General features: G+C 43.1%; 1 protein-coding gene across 1 annotated transcript in view; it reads right to left on the reverse strand.

Moving 5' to 3' along the window:
- LOC115411693 (SCO-spondin-like) overlaps nt 1-24240 on the reverse strand; it is a 204861-nt gene that overhangs the window by 59814 nt on the left and 120807 nt on the right. Inside the window, 7 exon segments of the mRNA XM_030123908.1 lie at nt 4501-4746; nt 4837-4883; nt 12997-13136; nt 13904-14028; nt 14442-14597; nt 20542-20718; nt 20900-21070. Coding sequence (XP_029979768.1) covers nt 4501-4746; nt 4837-4883; nt 12997-13136; nt 13904-14028; nt 14442-14597; nt 20542-20718; nt 20900-21070 — 1062 coding nt within the window.

Raw genomic sequence — 24240 nt, forward strand, 5'->3', positions numbered from 1 at the left:
CTGTAAACTTTTACGTCTGCTTCCGGGTCTTGCATTTGGGTTCAGTCACCGTACTCAGATCATTACACTCACTGCTTATGCACTAATATTTGCAGATATTGAACTCATAGTTCACATCAATAAATGTGACTTAAATTAACTAGTTTATAGCTATGTCCACTTCTCATCAGAGGCTAACAGTTCACACAATATGGGCCACTGGGAATTTAAGCAAAACATTTCAACTTATGTTATTGAACTGGACTTAGCACTGCTGAAAGATAATTAGATGGAGTGTTGCTGCTTTCAGAGGATACTGGTGAGCAGTGATCAACAGAAATTTAACAGGCTGACAGGAGTCAAAAAGGTGAATATTGGTAAATCATTCTAATGTTTGGTCAGTGTTAATGTACATTTGGTATCTGGTAAACCTATAACAATTGGGCCTTTTGTGTGCTTGACATGAAAATAATACATCTCAATTATGATGCTGAAGCCACAGAAATACATAATGCTACTGTCAAGTGAATATGGTCCTAAACAAGCACTGTGTAAGCTCTTTTAAACATCAGTGATTCACTAAAATATACCTATTAATTTGACCATGAATACATCTGTAATGACTAACTTAAATTTCAATCAATGTTCACAACAAATGGCAAACCACTGTAAAAAAAAAAGTTGTTAAATACTGAAAAACAGCTAGTGTAAGTTTCTGCTCCACATAAAGACAATCATAAATCAACGTACTTTAACCATATGAATATAAAATTTTTATCTTCAAAGAACTTGGCTGAAAAAGTGCAAGGTCAAAATACCACACAAGAGCAGGTCTGTGTACTGTCCCTCTTAGAAATGACTGTAAAATATTTAGCTGGCTTATAAAAAGTAAAAGGCGGTTTAGGACAAAGATACTTGTGCGACTGGCTGCTATGTTTGTGAACTGCCCAGACCTCTTGGACAGTCCTGAGAGTAAAAAAATTTGATGGATGAAAAAAATTCTCTTACTTACTTTTATTAAATTAATGCTGCTGTTATTTTTTCTATTTAAGCTGTTTTACTCTATTCTATTTTGGTCTATATGTATCTATATGCTCTATTTTTTCTTTCATTTATTGAGTTATTATTGAGTAATTACTATACATACATGCGTCTTGTTTGTATATTATTTCATCTTGTCTTATTACCTTTCAACAGTATGACTTGCCTTACTATTGAAATGTACAACTGAAATCACAGTGACTTGAATCCACCACATATTCTGGCTACTGTATAGTGTCTTTCTCTTAAAGGAGTGATATTTAGCTTTTTTAAATGGAATTATGCATTTTAAAACATTTCCCTGTGGTCTACATAAACTGTAAATGCTATGCTTGGATCTGAATTCTTCATTAATTAACTCCACAGGCCCATCTTCAACCCTATTTTTGAGTAATAACACAAGAAAGGTCATTTTGAGCGCTGGCCCTTTAAATGCAAATGAGCCACACCCCACCCCTCCAGGTTGCTGACCGTGCACTCTGTTCCGTTCAGCTACTTGTGTTCGTTTATACAACCATCAACTGAACATTTTAGGTAATCAGCTGCAAGTTTGGACATATTTACCTCCGCCAAGGAGTTTATGTTTTTGCCAGGGTTTGTTTGTTTGTTTGTCTGTTTGTCTGTCCGTTAGTGTGCAACATAACTCAAAAAGTTATTGACAGATTTTGATGAAATTTTCAGGGTTTGTTGGAAATGGGATAAGGAAGAAATGATTAAATTTTGGTGGTGATCGGGGGTGGGGGGGCCCACGGGGGGGCCCATTTCCAACAAACCCTGAAAATTTCATTAAAATCTGTCCATAACTTTTTGAGTTATGTTGCACACTAACGGACAGACAGACAGACAGACAGACAGACAGACAGACAAACAAACCCTGGCAAAAACATAACCTCCTTGGCGTGGGGGGGCCCACGGGGGGGGCACTGATCAGCCTTGGCGGAGGTCTGCGCTCTCCGAGTGCTTCTTGTTTCAGTATGGACTACAGCTGCTGCTGCTGACAAACAGTTATGATATACTCGGAGAAATGTTCATCAGAAGTCTTGACCTTAAATGTGCAAATGTTGTGATGTACACATGTGGACAAAATTGTTGGTACCCCTCTGTTAATGACAGAAAAACCCACAATGGTCACAGAAATAACTTGAATCTGACAAAAGTAATAATAAACTAGAAGCACTAGGAGAGTGCAGACCTCCGCCAAGGCTGATCAGTGGCCCCCCCCGTGGGCCCCCCCACCCCCGATCACCACCAAAATTTAATCATTTCTTCCTTATCCCATTTCCAACAAACCCTGAAAATTTCATCAAAATCTGTCGATCACTTTTTGAGTTATGTTGCACACTAACAGACAGACAAACAAACAGACAGACAGATAAACAAACAAACCCTGGCAAAAACATAACCTCCTTGGCGGAGGTAATAAAAAATTTATGAAAATTAACCAGTGAAAATCAGACATTGCTTTTGAATTGTAGTTCAACAGAATTATTTTAAAAAACAAACTCATGAAACAGGCCTGGACAAAAATTATGGTACCCTTAATTTAATATTTTGTTGCACAACCTTTTTGAGACAATCACTGCAATCAAACGATTTCTGTAACTTTCAATGAGACTTCTGCACCTCTCAGTGGGTATTTTGGCCCACTCCTCATGAGCAAACTGCTCCAGTTGTCTCAGGTTTGAAGGGTGCCTTCTCCAGACAGCATGTTTCAGCTCCTTCCACAGATGTTCAATAGGACTTAGATCAGGGCTCACAGAAGGCATCTTCAGAACAGTCCAATGTTTTGCTCTTAGCCATTCTTGGGTGTTTTTAGCTGTGGGTTTCAGGTCATTATCCTGTTGCAAGACCCATGACCTGCGACTGAGACCAAGCTTTCTGACACTGGGAAGCACATTTCTCTCTAGAATACCTTGATAGTCTTGAGATTTCATTGTACCCTGCACAGATTCAAGACACCCAGTCCAGGTGCAGCAAAGCAGCCCCAGAACGTAACTGAGCCTCCTCCATGTTTCACAGTAGGGACAGTGTTCTTTTCCATGTATGCTTCATTTTTGCGTCTGTGAACATAGAGCTGATGTGCCTTGCCAAAAAGTTCCAGTTTTGTCTTGTGTGTTCATAGGACATTCTCCCAGAAGCTTTGTGGCTTGTCAAACATGCAGTTTGGCAAATTCCAGTCTGGCTTTTTTATGATTTGTTTTTAACTGTGGTGTCCTCCTTGGTCGTCTCCCATGAAGTCCATTTTGGCTCAAACATCGACGGATGGTGCGATCTGATACTGATGTACCTTGACCTTGGAGTTCACCTTGAATTTCTTTGGAGGTTGTTCTGGGCTGTTTTGTTACCATTCGTGTTATCCGTCTCTTCAATTTGTCATCAATTTTCCTCCTGTGGCCACGTCCAGGGAGGTTGGCTATAGTCCTGTGGATCTTTAATTTCTGAATAATATGTGCAACTGTACTCACAGGAACATCAAGCTGTTTGGAGATGGTCTTACAACCTTTACCTTTAACATGCTTGTCTATAATTTTCTTTCTAATCTCCTGAGACAACTCTCTCCTTCACTTCTTCTGGTCCATGTTAAATGTGGTACATACCATGTCACCAAACAGCACAGTGACTACTTGTCATCCTTTAAATAGGCCGACTGACTGATTACAAGTTTGAAGACACCTGTGATGTTAATTAGAAGACACACCTTGGTTGAACATGTCCTTATGGTCAAATTATTTTCAGTCTTTTCCAGGGGTACCATCATTTTTGTCCAGGCCTGTTTCGTGAGTTTGTTTTTAAAAATAATTCTGTTGAACTACAATTCAAAAGCAATGTCTGATTTTCATTGGTTAATTTTCATAATTTTTTTATTTATTATTACTTTTGTCAGATTCAAGTTATTTCTGTGACCATTGTGGGTATTTCTGTCATTAACAGAGGGGTACCAACAATTTTGTCCACATGTGTAGCTAATTATTAAACATAACAAATTAAGAAGGAATTGAAACGGGTTGTAGAAATCCATTTGATTTTTGCCCGAATGAATATAAAGATAGCCTTGCAGCACCTGGAGGGTTCAAATTCAAACTTTATTAACTATTAGGGTCACCAAATACACAAATAAAGGTACCAAAGTCTAATAAAAGTGGGTTTAGCAAAATATGACCCCTTAAGAGTAAATCTCTTTTTTTCCCTTGTGGTGCCATTCTTGTCTCTGACTCTTTCTGACTCTTTTCTGACCCATCCTGAGTGGCTCACCACATGTTCTGCATGTAGTCAAATGGGATAAGAGTCAAACTGCCACAACATGCTGAGGGCTACTCGGCTGGAGCAATTAGCATTAGCCTTCTCTTTCTGGAGACTGAAAGTACAAACTGGAGCTTGACAAAGAGAGACTGGGACATGGACTGTATTTCCAAGCCAAGATAAAAGACTCATTTGGCTCAGACTGAATTCCTTTTCATGACCTTGGACAAACACTATTACCTTGGCAGATGTTCACATCTGGACAGACTCTTTCCTCCATCAGTGGTCCTGGACACTGGCTCTCCTCCTCATCTGGGAGGACCTGGACTGGGAGACCAGAGTCCAAATCCAAACAGGCCCGGAAGCGTCTCTGGACTGAGACCATTATGCCACTGATAAGCCTCTCTGGCAAAGTGCTGAACTGAAGGGAAGCATACGGCATGCAGGGGGAGCAGCGAGTCCACTCTGACCACTCACTAAGGATGACTGAAAGAAGGTGAAGAAAAGGGAACATAACCATATGACAGTTATTCAAGTATCACCGCATTTCATGAATCTCATTACTCTGTTTTTTACCTTCACACTCTCTCATATCACATTGCAAAGTCCCATCGTGGCAAAGGCTGGAGGGTGAAACAGAGACAATACATCGAACTGAACCAGAGATCATGAACAGTGCAAAAGAAACAAACACACAAGCAGGAAGCAAAAGAATAATGAAAACAAAACATCAAATTCCACAGGACAACTAAGACATAGCAAAGAAAGGTCCATCACATTGCATTCATGCTGTATTAAAGCTGTTCAATGCTGTTTAATTCCACTTTATAACCACATGATCGTAGTTATACACATTTTTGTACACTTATGTATACTTGTTTTACTTATTGTAATGATAATATTTTTGTAGTACATATTGAACAAATTGCTGTTCTAATTGCTTCATAGTGTTTATACACACACACACACACACACACACACACACACATATATATATATATATATATATATATATATATATATATATATATATGTATGTATATATATATATATATATATATATATATATATATATATATATATATATATACATGTCAGGGTAGAGACTGCGATCTGGTAGGATCGGCGATTCTACCAGTAGAGACTCCGATCATAGTCTCTACCAGTAGAAACTCTGATCAGAGTCTCTACTGGTAGAAACTCCAATCCGAACCCTACCCCTAACCCTAACCCCTAACCCTAACCCTAACCCTTCTACTGGCAGGATTGGAGTTTCTACCAGTAGAGACTCTGATCAGAGTTTCTACTGGTAGAGACTACAATCGGAGTCTCTACTGGTAGAATCGCCAATCCTACCAGATCGCAGTCTCTACCCTTACATATATATAGTAGCGAGCCACACTGATTGGTTTGTGCCGAGTCATGTGACTCATGTGGTTTGCAGTGTTACTGTGTCATGTGATGGTGTGCTACATTGCATGCTGAAAATATGCGTTAAAGCTTAGTTCATGTTTTGTGTTGTACAGTTATGGGACTTATATTGTGCTTATGGGGGAGAGCAGCTGAGTTGAGTATGTGGAGGCAATGTTTAGTTTGACACCATGACTGAAAGGTCTGTGCTGTGGCAATAGAGTGTGTGCTGTATTACACATGTGTTGTTGTTAAGCAGAAAGTCAATAAAACTGCCTTCTCGTAATCGTACAGCGTATTGGGGTCCGAGAAGTGCAATCCAAGCTCCCTCTCCTGTGACTTAATCCTGCCTAAACGTCACATTGGTGTCAGAAGTGGGATTTAGACTTAAAACAAAAGAAAAACATGGAGAGAGAACTTGAAGACCTGGAGCATGCAATACAGCAAAACTTTTGCTTCCTGGAAGAAATGGTCAGAGCAGAGATGGAGCCTGATGAAGAGGGACGCTTCCCTGATGGCTGCAGTGCTCCGCGTCACCCCCTGGTGGATGAGAGGTCCACCCCACGCTCTAGCCAGTTGCCAGCCACAGGCTGCAACCGGCCGAGACAAAATGCTACAGCTCTGCCAGCTGACAGGTTTCTGCCTTTGAATCTCATGCCCAACCTGGAACGGCTGCCTGTTTCGCCTAAGACACCGGCCAAGCTACCCAAGTATGACAGCGTCACTCCATTGGAGCCCTTCCTCGCCCAGCTTCAGTTAGCGGCATGGCACAGTGGCTGGAGTGATGAGGAAACCGCCACCCACTTGGCATTGGAAGGAAAGGCTTTGCAGGGCCTCCTTGACCTAGCCCCTGCAGATCAGCGAGACCTTCAGACCCTGATAAGGGCACTAGAAAGCCGCTTTGGGAGACGATTTCTTACTGATGAGAGCAGGGAACAGCTAACCACCCGGCGCCGTCACGAGGGGGAGAGCCTGGGTACCTTTGCTGCAGATGTACAACTATACGCCCAGCACGGCTACCCACAGTTCCCAGTGGATGCTCGAGACAAGCTGGCCCTTCACGCCTTCCTCCAAGGGCTTACACCAGAGCAGCTTCGCTAACATGTCCGCCTCACCAGGCCTCGGTCCCTCAATGAAGCGTTGCAGGAAGCTGAACAGGCAGAGGCTGTACTTGCCACCTGCTCAAGTAAACAGAGAGCCCCTGGTCTTCTGCAACATGTTCGGCTGGCTGATTATGACAACGAAGACAAGGGGGGAACTGTGGAAGTATGTCAAGTCCAACCTCCAGTGCCTAGACTGCGACGCCACCGGCCCACTGACCGTTGCTTCTGCTGCGATGCGCTAGGGCATGTTGCCCGCAATTGCCCCACTCCAGCACCAAAAGTCAGGGCCACCCCACCACCAGGAAACGACAGCGGGGTGGTGTAGTGAGGGAACCACCACTCCAATCGCCAGCCTCTCTCCAAGGCCGCTGCACGCTGGTTGGTCACCTGGGCCACACCAGAGGACTGTACCTGAACTGTCTGGTTGATGGCCAGCCCTGCCGGGCTCTGGTGGATACAGGATCTACCATTTTCCTGCTGAGACCTGGCACCCTCCCAGGTACCACTGGCCCTCTCCCGGCTGCCTGGTCACCAACCAACACCCAGCTGACAATGGTGACAGGGGAGAAAGCTGGCATGAGGGGGAAGGGAAATCTCCAGGTCCAGGTGGGAAACCAGAGGCTGGAACATGAGTTCTGGTTGGCCGACATACAGGACTGTTGCATCATTGGACTGGACCTGCTGAACCGCTGGGGAGCCCAGGTTGCTGTTTTGAGACCAGCCATCACCCTCGGCACAGAGACTGTGGCCCTCCAGCTGGGTCACGGGGGAAGAAAAAGACGCTCAGCCCACAAGGCATCCCCTCAAACAGCCCCAGTCAAGCTGATGGTGAGTTCTGATCCATTGCCACCACTGTCTAACTCAACACTCCCCAGTCCCAGTCCAGCACCAGTGCAGCTCCCTTCTGCTGAGACAGTTGATGCTGTGAATGATTTATGGAGACGCAGCAGTGAGGGTCTCAGCCAACAGCAGGGTGAGCAGTTGAGGTGGCTTCTGAATGACTACATGGACATTTTTGCCACCAGGGATGAGGACTGCAAGCAGACGGGTCTAGTCCAGCATTTAATCGACACTGGCTCAGCGCAGCCCATCCGCCTGCGGCCCCACCAGCTTGCCCTCTCTAAGCGACAAGTAGCAGAGGACATGATACACCAAATGTTGGCTGCTGGAGTGATAGAGCCATCTAATAGCCCATGGGCAGCCCCAGTCACCTTGGTGCGGAAGAAGAATGGGAGGTGGCGCTTCTGTGTGGACTATCACCAATGCCATCACCAAAAAGGACTCTTACCCGCTACCAAGAATCAATGACGCCCTGGAGTACATCACAGGGTCCAGCTGGTTCAGCTCCCTCGACATGCGCAGTGGGCACTGGCAGGTGGAGCTGGATCCTGAAGCAAGGCCCAAGACTGCCTTCACCTTCGGGCAGGGACTATGGCAGTTGCGGGTAATGCCCTTTGGACTTTGCAATGCACCAGCCACCTTTGAGCGGTTGATTGAGAGGGTGCTGGAGGATATTCCCCGCAGTCACTGTGTGGTGTACCTTGACGACCTACTGGTGCATGCCAACAACTTCAATGGAGCCCTGACCCACCTGCAGGAGGTCCTTAGCAGCATTCGGAGAGCTGGTCTGCGGTTAAACCCCTCCAAGTGTCATCTGCTTCAGAAAGAAACATCGTTCCTGGGCCATGTGGTCAGTGCTCGTGGTGTGGCAACAGATCCAGCGAAGGTTGCTGCTGTCCGGGACTGGCCAACTCCAACCAACATTCGAGAGCTCCGGAGTTTCCTGGGTCTGGCATCCTATTACCGACGCTTCGTGAGGAACTTTGCCACCATCGCAAGTCCCCTCCACCACTTGACTGACAAGGGTCAGTTGTTCAACTGGAGTGACACCTGCTCTGCTGCCTTTAACCATCTCAAGGCTGTCCTCACAGAAGCCCCAGTCCTGGCCTACCCTGATGCGCAGCTCCCTTTCACTGTGGACACTAATGCCAGCAACGTAGGTGTGGGAGGTGTACTTTCCCAGCAGGGAGAAGAGGGGGAGCAGGCTGTGGCATATTTCAGCCGTGCTTTGAGTCGGACAGAGCGGAACTATTGTGTCACTCGGAGGGAGCTTTTGGCTGTAGTCCTGGCAGTGCGACACTTCAGACCCTACCTACATGGCCGCCGATTCCTCCTGCGCACAGACCATGCCTCACTGACCTGGCTCCTGAGCTTCAAACAGCCAGAGGGACAGGTGGCCCGATGGTTGGAGGTACTTCAGACCTATGATTTTGAGGTTCGTCATAGGCCAGGGCAGCAGTATGGCAACGCTGATGCCCTTTCCCGACGCCCCTGTGCACTGGTAGAATGTCGCTATTGTCAGTACCAGGAGGACCGAAGCCAAGCGACACCAGTTGTGGCAGCTGTGCAGACCAGCAGCATCAACGGGGAGCCTTTCTCCCTGTCTACCCAGCAGTTACAGCAGCTTCAAGAGGGTGACCCAACTCTGGCCTTGGTGAAGGGGTGGCTGGAGGTGGGGCAGCGCCCTGAGTGGCCAGCAGTTTCAGCTCAGGGTCCAGAGGTGAAGGTCTACCATTCCCAGTGGGGCAACTTTGAGGTTCACAATGGTTTGCTGTAGGGCTGCTCGATTATAGAAAAAAAAAATAACCATGATTATTTTAGCAATAATGGAAATCACGATTATTAAAAACAATTATTTGTTAACCTTAAAGTTGTTTATTTTTTTCTTGCAAAACAATGTAAAATATACTCCTTAAACATAAATAAAGCTTTTAACCACTAAAACAAAGTATGTTCACTTTTGTACGAAACAAAAAAATCTTTGAATGCAAATAAGTGTACTGTAAATTCAAGTATGTTTCCTTTTGTAAATAAATAGTGCACTGTAATTGAACTGCTATAGACTTGCCATAGAACTGTAGCAATTAAAAAAAAAAAAACTCACTTAAAGTGCAAATTATAAATTCAAGTATGTTCAATGTAGTATGAAACATAGTAAATTCAGTGGCGTGCCGTGAGGTTTCAGTTAAGGCCTTCTGTATACATCAGCCATCTAGAATACGTACGTCAGAGTTATACAGGTCAGGGTTAGGTTAATACAGGAGTTGCAGTGTAAAGAGATTCGGAGACTGAAGATTGCATTACGGACAAAGTTGTTTTTATGTGTTTTAGTTTTTCATAAGATTATGATAAAGGTGGCGGTGGTTAAACTTTAGATGGTTAAAAAGGTTTGTTGTGTTACCGGTCGGTGCGGACACAACTACGAAACACTTTTTGCACGTGATGTGTTTTTGCTCTTTGTCTTCTTCATCAAACCCAAAGTGATTCCATACAATTGAATTTGACTTGCCTTTTTTGTTTACCAAGCACTTCTGCTGTGATTCTCCTGCCGTTTTTCCAGACTGCTAGGTACAACTTTCCTCTTGGGGTGGACCTGCCGGCTAGCTGGCAGCAGTAGCTTAGAGGGGGGCAGAGCAGCTCATGGTAGCTTGCGTGCGCGTGAATTAAAACAACTCAAAATTAATAATCGTTTTTTCTCGATTATATAATTTTTGTAATCGTTGCGTGTAATAATCGAAATCGTAATTGAATTTCGATTAATTGCACAGCCCTAGTTTGCTGTATCGATGGTGGCAGGCTCCTGGGTGCGGCAGCGACCTCCTACAACTCCTGGTACCACCTGTTCTCCGCCCCCAGGTGCTCCAAAGTGTGCATGGCTCAGTGGGGTCAGGACACTTTGGAATCTCCAAGACCCTCCATCGTCTCAGACAACATTTCTACTGGCCTGGTTGCAGGCTAGATGTGGAGTTACATGTGCACTGCTGTGATTCCTGTGCCACCCAGAAGGGGCCAACCCAACACTCACATGCAGTACTTGGTGGGGGCCCCAATGGTGGGGGCCCCAATGGAGCGTGCGGGTGTGGACATTCTGGGCCCTTTTCCCACTACTGACTCTGGTAACCGCTACATCCTTGTGGCCATGGATTATTTTACAAAGTTGCCTGAGGCGTACGCGGTGCCGGATCAGAGTGCTGCCACCACCGCTGAGAAGTTAGTTGAGGAGATGTTCACCCGCTTCGGGGTCCCTGCCGAGCTCCACAGTGACCAGGGGCGCAACTTTGAAGCCCAAGTCTTCGGTGAGGTCTGCCAGCTGCTAGGAGTCAAGAAAACATGGACCTCACCTTTACATCCCCAGAGTGATGGCTTGGTGGAGCGGTTTCATCGAACCCTCTCCACTCAGCTGGCCATTCTGGTCAACCAATATCAGCGAGACTGGGACCGTCACCTGCCCCTGGTACTGTGGTCCTACCGCACTGCTGTTCAGGAGTCTAGCCAGTGCATGCCTGCTGCCCTCATGTTTGGGCAGGAACTCCGGACCCCAGTAGATTTGGTGTTTGGGGTTCCACCAGAGCCAGAGATTGCGGGTGGGCTTGAGATGGACCACTTCCAGAGACTCAGAGAACGCCTGTGGGAGGTTCATGACTACACCCGCCAAGTACAGGCAGAGGCTGGTGCACGACAGCTTATGACACCCAGTGTCGGGGACAACCTTTCATGCCAGGGGACAAAGTATGGGTGTACTGCCCTGAACAGAAGAAGGGCATCTCTCCCAAGCTTCGCAGTCACTGGCGGGAGCCAGCTGAAATCGTGGCAAGGCTATCTGAGGCGGTGTACCGAGTACGGATGCCAGAGAGGGGCCGCTTGGTAGTACTGCACCGGGATAGACTTGCCCTGTATCGCCCCTGTGCCCCAGTGGCAGCTGGTGATGGGAGGGGAGATTGCACTCCTCCAGTTCATCCGTGTGACTCTTCCTCAACCGATGGGTCAACAAGCCTGGGACGACCAACCTGCCGTCGGCGTCAACCAAGGTATTTAAGGGACTTCATGTTGAGTGATGGGGTTGTCGGGGACGACTAACCCCTCAGGTGGGGGCTATGTAGCGAGCCACACTGATTGGTTTGTGCCGAGTCATGTGACTCATGTGGTTTGCAGTGTTACTGTGTCATGTGATGGTGTGCTACATCGCATGTTGAAAATATGCGTTAAAGGTTAGTTCATATTTTGTGTTGTACAGTTATGGGACTTATGTTGTGCCTATGGGGGAGAGCAGCTGAGCTGAGTGTGTGGAGGCAATGTTTAGTTTGACACCATGACTGAAAGGTCTGTGCTGTGGCAATAGAGTGTGTGCTGTATTACACGTGTTGTTGTTAAACAGAAAGTCAATAAAACTGCCTATATAACTATATATATATATATATATATATATATATATATATATATATATATATATATATATATATATATATATATATATATATATATATATTTATATATTTATATATATATATATATATATATATATATATATATATATATATATATAGGGTGGGGAAGCAAAATTTACAATGAACATTTAGTTGTTTTTTCTCAGCAGGCACTACATCAATTGTTTTGAAACCAAACATATATTGATGTCATAATCATACCTAACACTATTATCCATACCTTTTCAGAAAATTTTGCTCATATGAGTTATCAGGAAAGCAAACGTCAAAGAGTGTGTGATTTGCTGAATGCACTCGTCACACCAAAGGAGATTTCAAAAATAGTTGGAGTGTCCATAAAGACTGTTTATAATGTAAAGAAGAGAATGACTATGACCAAAACTATTACGAGAAAGTCTGGAAGATGCTATTAAAGAAAAATGGGAGGAGTTGTCACCCGAATATTTGAGGAACACTTGTGCAAGTTTCAGGAAGCGTGTGAAGGCAGTTATTGAGAAAGAAGGAGGACACAGAATAAAAACATTTTCTATTATGTAAATTTTCTTGTGGCAAATAAATTCTCATGACTTTCAATAAACTAACTGGTCATACACTGTCTTTCAATCCCTGCCTCAAAATATTGTAAATTTTGCTTCCCCACCCTGTACAGCATGTGGTCACTACAGCTGTACCCATGATTCAACCCATTAGCTATTTCTATGACACAGTTCATCACCCTAAGCTAACAAAAAAAAAAAAAACATATGAAAAAAATATTCCATTTCTGTAATTAGATTAGATTAGATTAGATTAGATTAGATTATCCTAAATGTTACACACTGGACCTGCAGGTCATACTTTTTAATGACCTGCAGGAACTCTGTATAGAACTTGTTTCTCAAACTGCTGATTAGGTTTTCTATCCCAACTCCATATGTAGTGAACAGCTGGGGTCTAACCAGGTACTGCAGCCTATGGTTACTGTGGATCCCTGAGGGACTGTGACAGGTGTGGGTGGTTGTCCAGAAGCTTGGTGTTGTAGGTGGACACAGCCACACTCATGAGGAGGAACACAGGTACCATTCTGCTGTAGCAGACCCTGCAAGAGAAACCACACAACTCACAAAATACAACCCACATCTTGCCATTTTTTGTTTTTTATATACAGCAGATATGTACATGGGGGAGACATATAAATTGCAGGTAATTACATATTGCTCCTAATCATACAATTACACAATTTAGAAAATAGAGTGATGGGCTATTTTCACCTATAAAATGATGATTTATATAAATTCAGTGTTTTTGTCATAAATACTTGAACTGATGATAATATTGATGATGATGACACTCGAACATAAACTGATACCATTCACCACTGTAAAATTATATAATTCAGCTTTCAGTTAAAATACATTTTTTTGGTGTGAATAATCACTTGTACTTGGAGCTTGTTTTACAAGAGTGATATGCAACAATGAACAGGCGACAAAAGAAAATAAAAACCATGAAGTGTTTGTGGAGGGTGTTTCCATGTCTCCAGAACAGCTTCCATGTGGTGCTACAGGTGTGTGAATTCTAAAGGAGGGATGAAAACTATTCTAACAAAAGTTCCTCTAATGTTTGTACGGTGATGGACCATACCATCGGCAACATTAGTTCAGAAAATATGAAAATCAAGTATGAAGTTTAGAACAATTGTTTAGAGAGATATGATCACTGATACCTAAAAATAAAACAGTTATTCAATAATCACAGACACTAAAATCAACAATGGATTAAAGTGGATTTCAATTTCTACTATTGTACTACTATATCCTGTGCAGTACATTTTGTTAAGTAGACTAGAAAAAATGAAAGCTTCACCTGTGGGCAGTAGCAGCCGGCTGTACATTCTCTGATATCTAGACATAGATCTTGGTTGGCCTGCAGTGCACATTGTCTCTCACAGGGTGAACCACAGGGTGAATAAATGAAAGGGGCTGCACAGTCTACAAATAAAGAAAAATATAAAATTCAAAAACAAAATTATAATAATTGTGGATTAGATTTATATATCTTTTCTATTTACACATACTTAAAGCACATGCATTAGGTCCATTTTTCATTCACGCACACATTCACACACTGGTGGTAGTAAGCTACATGTGTAGCCACACATCTCAGGGCATTCTGACAGAACCGTGGCTGGCAATCTGCGCCAACGGACCCTCCGACCACCACCAAACACGTATTCATACACCAGTGTGAGTAGGAATGGAGGCAAAGTGGATGAAGTGTCTTGCCCAAAGACACCCCAGCACATGATTAGGACAGAGCGGGATTCAAAGGGATCACATGATTGCAAGTGAGGACAAGATCAGTTGTGCATCATATTTGGATTCTTCTGTGGCATGACACTCACCAGTACAGTTGCTGAGGCTGCATGTCCTGCTCTGTGTTTCAACAGGAGTGCATTGTTGCCCCTTGGTGGCAGGAGACAGAGCTACACGATAGCGCTGCTGCCTCTGAGACACACAGGAACACTGAGACCAGACACTCCACTTTGACATGGGACAGGCTGTAGGAGAAAACACAGAAAACGGTCTGTTGCTGATCCTGCTGATGCCAAACATACTGTTGAGGAAACTGTGCACCTGTTTAGAAATTAAGTCAATATGAAAGATCTCTGATATCTCAAACTGATACAACTAGATGAAGAACTGTAAATACAACTAGAATTAACTAGTACAATCATCTGATACTGATATAAATGAATAACAAATCCAGGGGGCCACTGAATAACAACAGACAAAGCTGATTTAGAACAAACTGTACAGATACATTTAAAGATTCAGTTTGTAAGATTTGTGCATGTACACGAGCCCACATGAAGTTTGTGTTGGAGTCTGTTTTATATTGGAAGCCAGCAGTTTGTTAAAGGTGCGGGAGACTTTTGTGAGCAATTTTTCATCAGATCTGTAAAACCTCAGTCATAGCCTAAGTATCATGAATCTGTAAGTCTTTCTGCGATTACTCACCTGAATCTCTTGCATTACGGTGAACAATTTTGAAGTGCCATCCACCATAAACAGACCATATGTTTACAAACAGAGCCGGGAGGGAACTCAGGCATCTTCGGAATTTTGTCACGACATGCATTGTGGGAAGCGAAGGCTCACGCTGCTGCCTGACATTGGCAGCGGCAGTGCGACCATATGATATTATACACTACTCACAAAAAGTTAGGGATATTTGGCTTTCGGATGAAATTTCAGGACGAACCTAAAATGCACTATAACCTTTACAGGTGAACTTAATGTGACCTTCTCTAAACTTTTGAATGCACATGTCCTACAATTCAGTGTTTCAGGACTTTTTACAAAACTTACTATTCTTTAACAAGGAGCTAAACAGCAAAATTCACAACAGGTGTTTGATCCATGAATCCACCAATAAAGTTCCTGGTTCAATTACAATCGGTATTTAAACAGTCCTCTTCATCATGCTGTTCACATTTTTACATCATGAGACCAAGATGACACCTAACAATTCATCAACAGTACTTCGCCATTGCGAGGCTTCAAACAGGATGTTCTCTGATGGAAGTGGCCACTGAGCTCACAGTGTCACAGAGGGTCATCAGCAGGTTGCAACAGAGATACAGAGACTGGAAGAGTCACCAAAAGGCATAGAAGTGGACGTCCTTTGGCCACATCCCACACTGATGACCGCTTCATTGTGAACAGTGCTCTGTGGAACCGGATGATGAATACCACTCAACTCCAGGCAAATTTAAAGGCGGGGAGAGGCACCCAAGTGTCATGTCCTAGTATTCGAAACCGTTTACATTAGCGTGGTCTGCATGCTAGAGGACCTGCAAAGGTACCTAAACGCAGCACCAGGCACAGGCATCATCATTTTGCATGAGCCAGGGAGCCTTTACGCTGGACGAGGGACCAGTGGGCCTCATTGCTGTTCTGTGATGAAAGTTGATTCACATTTAGCAGAAATGATGGCCGCCAACAATGTTGGAGACGTCAAGGAAAGTGCTATGCATCAGCCACTGTTGTCACCAGATGAGCTTTTGGTGGTGGTGGTGTTACAACATGGATAGGTGTGTCTAGTCAATACAGAACTGCCCTACACTTTGTGAATGGTACAGTGACAAGCTCATACTACCTGAATAACATCATTAATCCAGTCATTGTGCCCCTGCATGAACAACACAGGCCGAGTTTCATCTCCATGGATGACAATGCTCCAGCTCATTGAGGTCGCATCATTGGGGAATGGCTGCTGGAAACTGGAGTACCTCAAATGGAGTGGTCTGCACTTTCTCCAGACCTGAATCCCATAAAAAACCAGTGGCGATTTCTCATAGACTGCAAGGGAAGCCTGACTTCCCTTAAAATTATGAAAATTAAATGGTTAAATATGTGCAGTTGTGTTGACATTTCACTGACTACAAATGTGTTAGAACACATTCATCTCACAGGCAAGTTCGTTCAGAATCAGCTTCATCACAAATCAGCTGACTCGATGATGTTCACTTCTCATACATTCCCATTGCACTGTTTTCTCATTTGATCTATGGTCAATGGATTTGCCCGTAGACGCCCGGCGTCCATGCGCTTCTATGGGACTGAGTGGAACAGTTTTTTTCATTGCCTCAAAACTGGACGGCAATTGGATAAATGCCACGATGTTGTCCCGCCCCCAGACGCCCGGCGTCTCTGGGGGTGAATGGAGCTGTGGGCAGACCTCAGCTGGGTTGGACGCCAGGCTTCCACGTGCTGATTGGAGGATCAGTTGAAAGACTGAATCCTGTTTGATTGACAGCTATTTTGAGATATACTCCTTCACTTGACAGAGTTCAGTTTAACACCGTCGTGCATTCTGCTGTGAAATCGAGAGAGAAACCACTACGGAATTACTTGTTCATTTCTTGCACTGTAAATAAAACACACTCATTGTACTTCCTTGTTTCAATTTCACATAATTTCAACGTTTTCTTGTTTACTTGGTACAATAAGGTCACTGACCATTTTCTTAAAAAGGAACGGAGGGCTAAATGTATGTTTAAATAACTTGACTTTTTTTTTTTATGTAAGCCGACAATGAGCTTCCCCTCTCTGAAAGACAAGCAGCCGCCACTGTAAAAAAACCTATGGGATCAGCTGAGTCACCGTGTAGAGGCTTGTAACTGTGTAGCCTAGAACCTCAATGACCTGAGGACCACCCTTCAAGAAGAATGGGATGCTATGCCTCAGCAAACAATAAGTCAGCTTGTGAACAGCATGAGACGTCGTTGTCAAGCTGTAATTGATGCTCAAGGGCATGTGGCAAGTTACTGAGACATTGACATTTTTTGTTGTTGTATACCCACCACTGTTGTTGGCTTTTGTTTCAAAAAATTGTTTGAGATGAAGAAATTACCATTGCATGCTTCTACTTAAATGCCCTGCTTTCATGATATAATACCACTGTAGCGTAAACTTTTTACATTTTCCATAAATTTCACCCAAAAGCCAAATATCCCTAACTTTTTGTGAGTAGTGTATGTATGAAAAAAACATGCGCAGAAACGGCTGAAATGCAGAAACAGCTGGAGGAATATGCACAGAGGGAAGGGAGCTCTTGCCGTTTCCACCTCGTGTCTGTAGCAGCTGCCGCTGCCAGACAGTGACGCAAACTGGTGTTTCCCACAATGCATGTCTCGACAAAATTCCGAAGATGCCCGAGTTCCCTCCTGACTCTGTTTGTAAACATATGGTCTGTTTATGGTGGATGGCACTTTGAAATTGTTTCCGGTAATGCAAGAGATTCAGGTGAGTAATCACAGAAAGACTTACAGATTCGTGATACTTAGGCTATGACTGAGGTTTTACAGATTTGATGAAAAATTGCTCATGAAAGTCTCCCGCACCTTTAAATTTAGCTATCTATCTTTCTAAGCTAACAACTCATGAGTGTAGCTAGAGCAGCAGAATGGAGTCACTGAAGAACTCAGGAATGAGGGTATGGCATTTCAAGGAAAATCTAACCCTTTACTGTTATCATGGATATAAGCAACAAAGACAGCCCCTGGTTTAGAAATTAATTCAGGTAATGTTACCAAATGACCATCTGGCTGTGCCAGCAGTTCATAGCACTACAGATATTCCAAAAAAAACTTCATGCAATTAGTAGCATTACAAAAAAAAATTGGCATCCTTATATTGAAAATTCCATAATATCCTTCCCTTTATTATGATGAATTATTCTAACCATAAACAAGACTTCTGCACCTCATCTTGGCCACATTAGGAGATGGAGCCTTTGGCAGTAGGTAGGTAGATGTAAAAACAGGGACAGTTGTAATTAGGGATGGTAATTGAAAAGCTACACAGAACCAGTTCTCATAAAGAACCGGTTCCCTGTAGAAAAATTCTTTGGAATCGTTTGCCTGCCTGCTTAATGATTTTGCTTATTTATTCTGCCTTCGTTGCACATGTGTGATGACGTCGCATGTACGCTGTATAGTTTTGGTTCAAAACGTAGCCAACATGGCGCCCAGGTAGAAACACTCCAAAGTTTGGCTATATTTCACACGAAAAGATGCCACTCTGGGCAAAAGGGCCACTTGTAACACTTGCAAAGCTTCCATTTCTTCAAAGGGGGGAAATACCTCCAATATGCTCAAACATTTGTCCACACAGCATGCAATTCATTTGCAGGATTGTAATGTGTTTGATACGCCACTCTAGCTGCAGAGCAAACACCAGTGCGTCGTCCGGGCCTGGTTCTGGGGGAACCAACAAACATCCTGCCCCCTCAAATAAAACTTTCCGAAAAGTAGAGAAAAGGAAAATGAGATGCACAACAGTGGAAAACAGAGGAATTAGTAAAGCATCTCAAGTTTCACTTTCACTTCGTACGGTTGTATGGTTCGTGGCAGTTAAATTTAGGAACTACTTGAAGGTGACGCCAAATAATGTTATGAGGTGTTAATTAAGTACATCATCTTGAACTCACTGGCAGTGATAAATTCAGAGGGGTAGGACTGCCTCTAGCACAGCACAACTCAGAATAGAACAACAGATTACACAGTATTATTAATGGGCATGCTCATCCATACTTGTATACTTAGAAAATAATGGTCCATACTCAGCAGAACTATAATGTCAGGGTCATTGTGTTCATGAAAAGTCCCGAGTGAATACAGTGGCAGAAGGTGCTTTTTTTTACCTTAATGCCATGTTGTGGAACAACCTTCTGTTTCACAGAGGGGTTATTAAATATGGGGTTTTTAAAAAGTCAGGTTAGGGTTTTTTGGAAGATGGCAGTGAATTCATAGATGAAACCTTGAAATTGTTATTGTAGATGGCCTTATTCTGTAAATTATCTTTATTGCTTAATTAATGGTAATGTGCTGTTTAGTTTTTAGGTGAATGGTGAATGAATGGTGTTTTTGCTCATCTTGTAGCATCAAGCTCTCCGTTGGATTTATTTCTCTCAAATCATTGATTCATTCCTTTTACATAATTTAATCCTATATAGGGTCACATGGAGGCTATAGCCTATCCAGCTGATTACTTGGTTTAAAAATAAATAAGGTAAAATCAATGAATCAATCAATGTCGTCAATATAGGTGTCACAGACTCTAACCAGATAGTCAACATAAATAAAACCTTTAAATTAGAGTGACAGTACTAAAATACACCAGAGATTAGGGCTGGACATAACTCAAAAATCATTGATAATACTGCCAATATTGATAAATTGCCTTCAATACCAGTTGCTAAACATTATTTTTGATACTAATTTCTCATTCCAAGGAGAAGGAAATTACATTACTCATTATGACACAAAGTTAAGTTTGTATTTTTCAACACTCAGAATAGTTTTGCAACAAATCCTACAAAGATAAACTGATTTACCACAAGTTGCAGTTATGTGCTCACATCAGAATATTCATTCATTCATTCATTCTCTGACCCAGCTTTATCCTCACTTGGGTCACGGGGGTTGCAGGACCCTATCCCAGCTACTTATGGGTGAAGGCGGGGTACACCCTGGACATGTCGCCAGTTCATCTCAGGCCTGACATATGGAGACAAACAATCACTCTCACATTCACCTATGGGCAATTTAGATTAACCGTTTAACCTATCAGTACATGTCTATGGATAGTGGGAGGAAGCCAGAGTACCCGGGGAGAACCCATGCAGACATGGGGAGAACATGCAAACTCCACACAGAGAGGTCCCACCCCCATCAACTGGTGTTCGAAATCTGGAATAGAACCCAGGACTTTCTTGCTGTGAGGCACAAGTGCATCCACTGCACCACTGTATCACAGTTTGTGCAATGATATTGGTGCCATTTACTCCTCAGGTATTTACATTTGGTATCAATAATTCAAGGCATTTTTAGAAACTGTAGTATATGTAGACTTTGGTTGGTGTCATAGTACTGAAGTCGGATCCCCATTCCATACAGTGATTACTTTTTTCTACTATTACTATTCCTTGTACTGTACCTGAACAAGGCTGTTTGTAACACAGCTGAGTCTCCTCTCTGTTCCTGTGAGCTTCAATCTCAGCAGGACACGCTGCATCACCTTCTTCCTCACATATACACACTCGGTGCCGGGATACAGACCCTGCTCCACAGCTCTGCGAACATGGTGACCATGGTGACCAGGGACAAAGGTCATCTGTAGACACAGGCATCAGTATGATAAGACATTGTTAATATGCACAATGCTCTCTTCATAACACTGGAGGTTACTTATATATTGGCTGGTTTTGAAAGGTACAGTTATAGATAAATGAAACTGACACAGATTCTGTATAACATGCATAAAGTTGTGGTTGCGTTTCACAGCATGTACAGACCCAAACAGGGTGGAGTGTGACAGTCCTGCATTTCCCTCTGTGGTCCACTGCAGTATGAGCCATTGTTACGTGGTGGAGGATTGATGCAGGCACGGGTTCGGACATGGGTGCCTCGCCCACAGGTCACAGAGCAGTCTGACCACACTGACCATGGAGTCCAGCCTCCATCCACTAACAATAGCACAAGGTTTGGTCATCAGACACTCATAACTTTTATCCAGTATTTTCTGTAAAAACAATAATCACATCACTTAACATATTTCTCTTGAAACATCCAGCTTCTGTCTGTCACAGGACAGAACAATTTCACACATTTGCTCTTTTCCATGAAGTATTTTAAGATTAGACTACATATTCATTCATGTGTGTATGCTAAATGTGAAGCATCTGCTAACAGTTGGTTAGCTTAGATTAGCATTAAGAATGGAGGCAACAGACAGTGTGATTTCATTTGTATGTAAAATGTACCTTCCAGCTCCTTTGAAGGTCACTAACTCATTTTTTTTGTTGTATTTTCCTTTGGATTGTGTTACAATTAGAGCTAAGGTATCTACGCGGTTTCCAAACTGTATGATAAACTAAGCTTTATGGCTGTAGGTTTACATTTAACTACTATTAGAATTCTTAAAGTAGAATCTGTGTGCACATTAATATACACTTCAGTGTCTACATGGTTGTAAAGTCTTTTGCATTAAGTTTTTTAAGATTAGACTACATATTCTTTTTATGCCTGTATGCTAAATGTGAAGCATCTGCTAACAGTTGGTGAGCTTAGATTTAGCATTGAGACTGGAGGACACAGACAGTGTGATTTCAGCCATATGTAAAATGTACCTTCCAGCTCCTTCCCCCAGCTCATCGGCATCTCTGGTGGACGGCCCCCCCTCACTTCACAGACCCCCGTCACTCCACAGCCCCCACCCTTCAGACACTGACTCAACTACAGATTCCCCCCTCCTCTGATCCACTAACCATGGACTCATCCTCACCACCAGCCAGGTACCGAGGGATGTTCTCCAGACTGAGGAGGAACCAAGCCAGCCGTTCAGGCAACATCAGCCCAAAGGTCTCCTGGGTGTATTCTAGACAGCTTGCAGGAGTCTTTCAGCACCTCTTGAACCTCTCCTTGAGGTTGAGGAAGGTGCCTGATCTATGGCAGCCCTCCTGCATTGCCTCAGTACCCAAGAACGGATGTTAAAGCATTCTCAATGACTACAGGCTGGTGGCGCTCACATCACATGCCATGAAGACTATTGAGAGATTTGTCCTTCAGCACCTGAGGCCCCTGCTCTCTCCTTTCCTGGACCCCCTGTAATTCACGTACCAGCAGCAAACTGAAATGGAAGACATCATCATCTTCCTCACCCACAAGGTTTTGTCACATCTGGAGAGCGCGGTCCTACGCACTTTCATCCAGACATTAGGGATGTGAATCCCAACCACTGAGGACGATTTGATACGCATCTTGATACACTGCCAGCCATATGATACATTAACAATATGGTATGATTCACCCCTGTTCAAGGTGCGATGCAATTCATTAATGATTTGACAACGATTTTACTTTATACAATGCGATTTGGTTTGATACGATCCGTGATGCGATTCAAAATGATTCAACGCAATGCAAAGAATTTACAAGCCCACATCTGGTTTCTAAACAAAATCACAATTATTTTGTCCTCTCTCTTTCCCTTTGAAGGATGTTGTCAGGATCCTAGTGTGTTTCCTTGTTTTTCCCTCCCTTTTGTGGGGGTGTGTCTTGTTTCCCTATCTTGTGTGTGTGTGTGTGTGTGTGTGTGTGTGTGTATGTGTGTGTGTTTGGAGCTGGGCGGAGCCGAAGTTAACCACTTACTGCATATCGGCACGCCATCTTCTATCAAGCCACCTGCCAACAATCAGCCACTTCCGCTGTCCCCTGGATATAAGTCTGGTTCAGTTCATCACTCATTGCCAGATTGTCAGCTTACCTCTGTGGTGGTGTGATGCACATGGGCTCTGAAGTTTCATCTGGCTACATATTTTGTCCTGCTAATCCTGACCACATTTTCTGTTTTCAGTTCCTCCCTTTGCCTGCTTCAGCTTCAGACCCAAACTGCTGCCTCTGCCCCACTCCAGTTCAGCCAATTCACAATCATTCAAGTTTTTTTTTTTTGCAACTATTTTCTGGGTCCTTTGTCTGCACCATAGGTCCAGCTCTCATTAACCATGACAGATATATTTGATACTTGATTGTTTTCTATAAAGCAAACGAATAAAACCAATTTAAAAAGAAAATGCAATTTGGTACAGACAGAGGATTGTTTTATTCCTAATAAACACAAAATCATAAACAAAAAATGTTTTTTTCATTGCATTTATTTTTAATCTCATTGTCTACTTATACAATACATTTATTTAGGCAATTTACTTTTAGCCTCTTAACAAAAAAACATAAACACATGGGCCATTCAAAAACAGTCCTTTTCTCAAGTCCTCTTACTAATAATAGTGTTCTTGGTCTGTAAATTTAGTGTTTTACAAAACACATATAAAATTTAACTATTGAACATTTCCCAGCATCAGCAATGTGCATTGTGCAAATAATCATAGTGCTATGCCCATAGTCTACTACTGCCTGTGATATGCTTGAGCTGACAGTCTTCTAGTTGGCTAACTGAGCAGGTAGGGGGAGCAGCGTCAGAGGTATCCATGCCATACTGTCTTTTCATGTGACTTGCCATGTTCGTCATGCTGCTACCATATTTCATAGCAGAACGACATTGCAAATTGTGGATGTCTTGTCAAGTCTTCCATCTTTCTTCTTAAAAAATCCAAAGTATCACCAAACTTTTGACTTTGTGTCTCTTCAGAGGTATGCTGAATATCTCCTCCACCTGTTGGCTCACTTCCCTCCATGTTTGCTGTTTACTAACTGTGGCTGCGCCACCCTAGCCTGGCCACCCATCTGGTTTTCTCAGTGTATTCAATACTGAGAAAACAGTCTGGAATTGAGCAAGTCACTGTGAAATATGTTTGATCTATTTTATACTGGACCAATCACAAGTCTAGGGGGCGGGTGTTTTGCAATGTGAGTCAAGTCAGTTCCAAGTCCGCAAATCTCTTTACAATTGTTGGTTTTTTGATTCAAAAATAAGGATTGAATTACAGATTACACCCTGTATTCTTTAGTTTCTCTGACAAAAATGTCACAACTGTCTTATCAATGATTGGTTTACTTGGTGTTTGTTAGTCCCGCCTTCATATTTGGATTCAAGCTCTGTGATTCCAAACAGATTTCTCATTGAGAAAGACAGCTGGCCAGCCAGGCTAGTGCCACCTGGCTCCTGTGTGTTTTAATA

This window comes from Sphaeramia orbicularis, chromosome 20 (assembly GCF_902148855.1).
Source record: "Sphaeramia orbicularis chromosome 20, fSphaOr1.1, whole genome shotgun sequence".
NCBI classification, from domain to species: Eukaryota; Metazoa; Chordata; class Actinopteri; order Kurtiformes; family Apogonidae; genus Sphaeramia; species Sphaeramia orbicularis.